This window comes from Neolamprologus brichardi, chromosome 20, assembly GCF_056152115.1.
Source record: "Neolamprologus brichardi isolate AB-2024 chromosome 20, ASM5615211v1, whole genome shotgun sequence".
Lineage (NCBI taxonomy): Eukaryota > Metazoa > Chordata > Actinopteri > Cichliformes > Cichlidae > Neolamprologus > Neolamprologus brichardi.
The window spans coordinates 16,319,381-16,325,945 of NC_142123.1; the positions used below are offsets into that span (position 1 = coordinate 16,319,381).

The following is a 6,565-nucleotide window of genomic DNA, read 5'->3' on the forward strand; positions in this document are numbered from 1 at the left end:
GTGTACCCGGCAGCAAGAGCAGAGAATAATATTCTAATCAGTCTGTGGTCCTATTGCTTGACTGCGAAACACAGGGAGAAGCCGGAAGTATAGTCATCACCTACAAAATAAAGCGTTTCCTCTAGATCTCATTCAATTTGTTGCTTCCCACCCCCTTTTTTCTGGTATAGTAGTAACAATAAATCAAATCCCCAAGTTATGCGACAAATGTAGTATTTGGAATTTTTAAAAACATTTTGAATGCTGGTAGACCTGCTGAATCGCAAACGATTTTATGGTGAAAATAACACCAGGAAGTTCCATTTATGCCGTTTAACTTTTCCAATGTCTTCCGTTTCACGTACCACTCGCCAGACACACGCTCCATTCATCCGTGCGCCTGTGTTCACCGGTGTTATACTACGCAGCTGGTATTGTGTGGGAGAAGAGGGCCACAAGCATGTCAGGCTCAACTTCCCCGCCTCCCACAGTGGAGGCTGTGGGCACTGAGGGATGTTTTCCCCCAGGATACAAACCGTTCAAACCCGAGGAGCACGGACTGGAGCGCGGGTTCCGCCTCACAAGCTTTTCGGAACTGAAGGGATGAGGCTGCAAAGTCCCGCAGGAGGCTCTGCTCAAACTCCTGGCGGGACTGGAGCCGGACCGGGCCGACGGGACAGGGAGGGCCGGAGACCAAGCTTCGGAGTTCGGCCAACAGCTACCTGGCCCACGACTAGGTAAAGGACAAATTCTAAGTTAGTAGAGCTAGCCATTATACTCTAAAACCCAAGTTAACGTCAGTTAGCTAATGCAACTGTTGCTAACCTAGCTAGCTTGTGTTTATTAATGGCAGCTTATTTGACAGAAAGCAATGGGCGGAAAACACTTTAAGATTCAAATACACACACACACACACACACACACACACACACACACACACACACACACTATATTGATAGCTAAAGCTACCCATATAGTGCTTAGCTTTAGCTTGAATAGTGCTTTAGCTTAGCTAAATAATTAATAATTAATACATGTAATAGTTAACTAACCAGGCAAGTATAGGACACATGTTTTGCGAGTTATCAAATTACCACACGGTTAGTATGAGTCAGCAGAAATGTCTCGGATGCTCTGAGTGCGAAGTTCGTGCAGATAGTCCAATGTTCCTGTTGTAACTGACTTGCACACTTTCTAACTCCGTGTAACAGCAATATACGAAGTTACACTGAGTAACCCCCAAAGATTAAAACAAATTCATGTAAAGTTCAGACAGTGTCAGGCAATTCCGTGTAACAGTCCCGTAATAACTAGACTACTAAATTTGTTTAACTGCAGTTAAATACGGACTACCAAAAATAAAAAGTAGTAGTAACACAAAATAAGTCAACATTTGTTGGCTGTGCTGCGTGCTTGTCTTGTCCTCATCCTTGTGGTGTGTTTACAGGCATAGGGATGGACTCCGCTGTCATTCCTCTGAGACATGGAGGACTGTCACTTGTCCAGACCACAGATTTCTTTTACCCTCTGGTGGAAGATCCATACATGATGGTGAGTTTACTAGCATGCATTTCCCTCCACTAAGCATTACTACACAGTACATGGGCAAGGAGGGAAAGCTATGCAAACAACGTAACAGGATAACTTGCTGATAATTAGGCATCTTTGTTTAAAGTGACATCTTTTTTTTCTTTTTTACAGTATTATAGCAGTATAATAGCAGATTTTAGCCCATAAAACCAAAACATCAAATGCACATATTAAATTATTACTTATTTTGTCCAAAACAGTACTGCAGACTATAATATCAAGATTTTTTTTAAAAAAAACACATCACAGGCAATTAGACTGTGATACTGTGATAAAGCTTCCAGCTCCTTCTGTTCATTAGTTATGCCATTGGAAGTTTTTGGTGAAGATTTCTGTCTTTGAGTGCCACCTATCTATGGGAGCTTTGTAAAGCTAACAGTCACATGACTGTTACTCTCTCTCCGTTTGTCTTACAGGGCAGGATAGCATGCGCTAATGTCCTCAGCGACCTCTATGCCATGGGCATCACAGAGTGTGACAACATGCTGATGCTGCTGAGTGTCAGCCAGAAGATGAATGAAAAGGTAGGATTTTGTGTGCTGTGTTGAGTCAGTCTCTGATGTGATTATGAAGTGGGGGTTGTCAACAGATTTGTGTCCTTGTAATTTTCATAAACAAATGAACATTGATTAAAGCTAGCATAAGCGCTTCGTTGATAGTTTATGGTCATGTGTTTATGCATGTGTGAAACAGGACCGTGAGCGGGTGATGCCGCTGATGATTCGAGGCTTTCGTGACGCAGCAGAAGAGGGAGGAACTTCAGTGACAGGTGGACAGACTGTGATAAATCCCTGGATCATTGTGGGAGGAGTAGCATCGGTCGTCTGCCAGCCTAATGAGTTCATTATGTGAGTACCTGAAACATATATCAATATCAGGCTTTTCTTGAGAGTCTTATATCTACATTTAGTTCAACTCCTGACATAGCTAAGCCAGGTCTCTACTTAGTTCTAGATAGGGTGGCCTTCAACTCAGTGGTACTTCAGTGTAAAACAAGGACTACTGTAGTCCAAGTAGTCCAACAAGAGTGAGGGTGTTCACTCAAATACTGGTTGTGTTTGAGCAGCTGTGAAACATGGGGGATTACACAAGTCAACTCTGTGTTGTGGGACGCTCTGCATTCTTATCTCTTACAGCTGCAATATTCTGGGTGTGACTAACTTTTATTGCTCATCAGCAATAAAATTCTGATGAACAATAAAAGTTCTGCCAGTGCCTTGTTAGCAGAGATGCCTGTGAAGACAAAGAAACAAAGAGGTTTTATGAATAACGCATTATGAAAAGTTGTGACTCACAAAATGCAAAGATTTGCATGTTTTACGTTTACGTTTTGTTTTATTTTCCAGGCCTGATGGGGCTGTACCAGGTGACGTTTTGGTGCTGACCAAACCTCTGGGCACTCGGGTGGCTGTAAATGCTTATCTGTGGATCGATCAGGTTAGCCATTCAACTGTGTTCACAGAAATATTAAGTGTAATGTTGCCACAGGAAACCAATTGAGAGTTTCCTTGGCTGTGTGTTTGAGATCATTGTCTTGCTGAAACATCACCCTCGTTTCATCCTCATCATCCTGGTAGATGGCAGCAGACTTTTATCATGAATGTCTCAGTACATTTTTCTATTTGTCCTTCCTTCAGTGTTATATGTAGTGTGCTAGTGCCGTATGCTGAAAACAGCCCCACACCATGATATTAATTGGCACTTGGTTGACAATATCTGGTGAGAATTGCATGCCGACACATTTGGAAAAATGTTTACAAGAAAGACAATATGTATTGGTTAATTACTGGTCACATGAGATAAAATTGCTCCAGTTCTTTGATGAAACGCCCAAGACTGCTGACAGGGTTTGTGTCCGTGTAACAAAATAATGTTTTGTTTGCTAACAGTTCTCCTTCCTGAAAAGGTTCACAGCTGCCATGTGTGGGTTATTGTGCATGTAGAAATGTATAAAAGCACTGCTTTGAAGATTAATTTTCTTGTTGCTGTTTTTGTTTTACCAGCCTGAAAAGTGGAACAAGATCAAGCTGGTTGTCACCAAAGAGGAAGTTATAGAGGCCTATCAGGAAGCTATGTTTTCCATGGCAACCCTTAACCGCACAGGTACACTACTTTGGTTAAGATCTGCAGTCATTAGTGATCATGCAAATGTATTATTAGTTAACTATTTAACTAAATTACAGTTAGCAGACTTTATATCAGCTGTTATTGATTAATTTATTTTCCCTTTTCTTTCTTGTGGTTCTACTCTGGCTCATTCACATTTTGCCTCCAGCGGCGGGTCTAATGCACAAGTACCAGGCCCACGCTGCCACAGACGTGACTGGTTTCGGCTTGTTGGGTCACGCCAACAACCTGGCAAGACAGCAGCAAAACGAGGTGGCCTTTGTTATCCATAACCTTCCAATCATAGCCAAGATGGCTGCCATCAGTAAAGCCTGCGGAAACCTGTTTAACCTGCTTCAGGGCACTTCAGCTGAGACTTCCGGTACGACCAGTGACATTAAACATGTGGTTAAATTTGAATAAATGCAGTATTTAAAGCTAGGAACTCACATCCCTTCTCCCTCCCTCTTCTCCAGGTGGGCTACTGGTGTGTCTGCCCAGAGAGCAGGCAGCCAAGTTCTGCTCAGAGATGAAAAACCTCAGCTCCGGAGCAGGGGGTCAGGGGGCGGTGGGTGGAGCGTGGATTATTGGTATTGTGGAGAAAGGCGACCGCCATGCTCGCATCATTGACAAACCCCGCATTATCGAGGTTCCACCCCGAGGAAGCCAGGCAGCAAATCAGGAAAACAGCTCCACCAGCCCTGACCCAAGCCCCAATGTGTCATAGACACTGTCACCCTCTGACACTGTTCTGGTGTGTGTGTGCAAGAGAGAATGAGTGTGTCTATGTGTGTATTAATTGTTGTTCATCCCATCTACCTTTTCTGTCAAAAAGTTGACAGTGCACAGACCAAAACCCAGTGTCATGTGATCCACTGAGAGAGGAAATGGACCACAGGCTGCATACATGTCCAGCTTTAGAAGGAGCTGCTAAACATGGTGTACTTCTCATGTTTCATGTTGTAACTTCAGGGCACAATGCTGTACTGCCTCTCTCAGCATTATTTTTCCCTGTTGCCTTTCATATAGAAAACTTGTTTTATATGATTTATCAAAATCATAAACAGCTTCTGGAAAATGAGTTTCAGTTCTATAAAAAAGAAAAATACTGAATCATACTTGCCCAAAGTAGCAAATAATGAGAACTGTGTGTGTGTGTGTGTGTGTGTGTGTGTGTGTGTGTGTGTGTGTGTGTGTTATGGTTGGATTAGGGTGATTTATTTTAGGATGTATGGCTAACATTAAATGTGTTAATTTGGTGACGGTTTACTGTGGAAAAGAAATGATGTATCACTCCTAGAACCTGGCTCTGCCCACGCCATCCAGAGGAAGGTTTGAGCAGCTTCCTTTGGGACCTGTTGGGCCGTGTTCAGATTGTCCACCTGGGTCAACAGTCGACTGACCGCCCAAGCACAAAGTCCGCCCTTCCTTGTTAATGAAGCTCTGCCTTTCAAACCCCAACCAGCAGGGCCGGGCAGAGTGGATGTTTGTCTCTGGATCAGGGTTTGGACTTTCAGTGCTGGAGGTCTAGTGCTGTCTGTTTGTAAATTTCTTGCTTTTCACAATCAAATAAACCCATCATCAATTTAGACCAAAGTGCTGTTTGGGTCTTATGCAACTGTAGTGTGAAGGCACATTTTTATTTTTACACCAAGAAATCTTCACTGAAAAGTGCTAAGAATAACATTGAAGGGGTTTGGAGCAGTCTGAAGCCTGATATTTTGCCTCACAGGGATTAGTACATACAATGAGTTCATTATTTGAACCTTTGGTCATGTTTAATACAAGCATACACCAGTCGTGTCAGGACTGTACTGCCGTGTTGTTAGTATCAGTCATCCTGCTTCCTAGTATATTTGTAATATTAAGCTGCTCAGACAGCTCCTCCATCACTGGTGTTGACTTGGACATTCAGACAACGTCCAAGTTCACAAATGTTAATCTCACATCATATTCATTTCTAGATTAATAGCTACTCCAGCATTTTGACATTGAGACCGTTGACCCATTTTACTTTGTGGGACTGACACACATCCATCACTACGCATGTGCCTCATTTAGCATGATCTTGTTCTGGAAGACAAAAAAAAACATCCACTGAGACCTACCTACCTGGAGTAAATAGAGTAGTATTGATCTACTGGGTGGATGAATATATGCAAATGCACTGCTAACAGTTTTTCAGTTAAATTCTGGATTTTGTCATCTTCAAATGGCTGCAATGGCAGAAAGTTATAGCGGCATACGGCCTGATTTACACTGGGTTACCAAAGTGATCTGTGTAAAGATAGCTGATCCATGCATGTTTGCATGTAAACCTGATGCTGTCTGAGGGATTTCCATTGAAATCAGTGAGTCCCTCCCTGGACAATACAAGAATAAGTTCACAGGAGTAGGTTGAATTTTGGTTATTTTTAAATCACCTTATTTGTGCCACCATTTCCTGCATAAACATCAGTGCAGGATAAAACCAGATGTAATGTTCTGGACTGAAGAGACGCATTACAAGTTTTCTGTAATTTCAACCAAATCAATTTAAAGCAAAATGTAACAATATTGAGTCAAAATTGTATTGTTTTCCCTATTTTTTCCATAACCAACTTTGAGCATCATCATCATGGGATATATCAGTTTCAATAGGAAAACTACAATTTAATGTTTAATGTAAAGGAACTGAACTCTTGCTGCTACTCTTCTAGCTTCTGACTTTCCACATTTGCATATGGACCAACATTCATGTGCATGATTAAAAAAAAAATTTTCTTTTGATTATAGCAGTCTTGTCATAATTATTTGAGTTTATTCTTATGTTATAAAAAGTCTGATTATCAGCCAAGAGTAGAAAAGGACTGTATGGTCCCAGACTATGGAACGCCAGGACTGCCATAAT

The 6,565-nt window shown here is 41.9% G+C and overlaps 1 protein-coding gene across 1 annotated transcript; it reads left to right on the forward strand.

Annotated features, from left to right (window-relative positions):
* The first annotated feature begins 322 nt into the window (after window positions 1-322).
* On the forward strand, window positions 323-5,271 carry sephs3 (selenophosphate synthetase 3). Its single transcript, XM_006808637.2, has 8 exons — window positions 323-716; window positions 1,427-1,530; window positions 1,986-2,093; window positions 2,263-2,417; window positions 2,916-3,006; window positions 3,573-3,672; window positions 3,845-4,057; window positions 4,152-5,271. The coding sequence occupies exons 1-8, from the start codon at window positions 440-442 to the stop codon at window positions 4,400-4,402; spliced, it is 1,299 nt and encodes a 432-aa protein (XP_006808700.3). The 5' UTR covers window positions 323-439; the 3' UTR covers window positions 4,403-5,271.
* The last annotated feature ends 1,294 nt before the right edge of the window (window positions 5,272-6,565 follow it).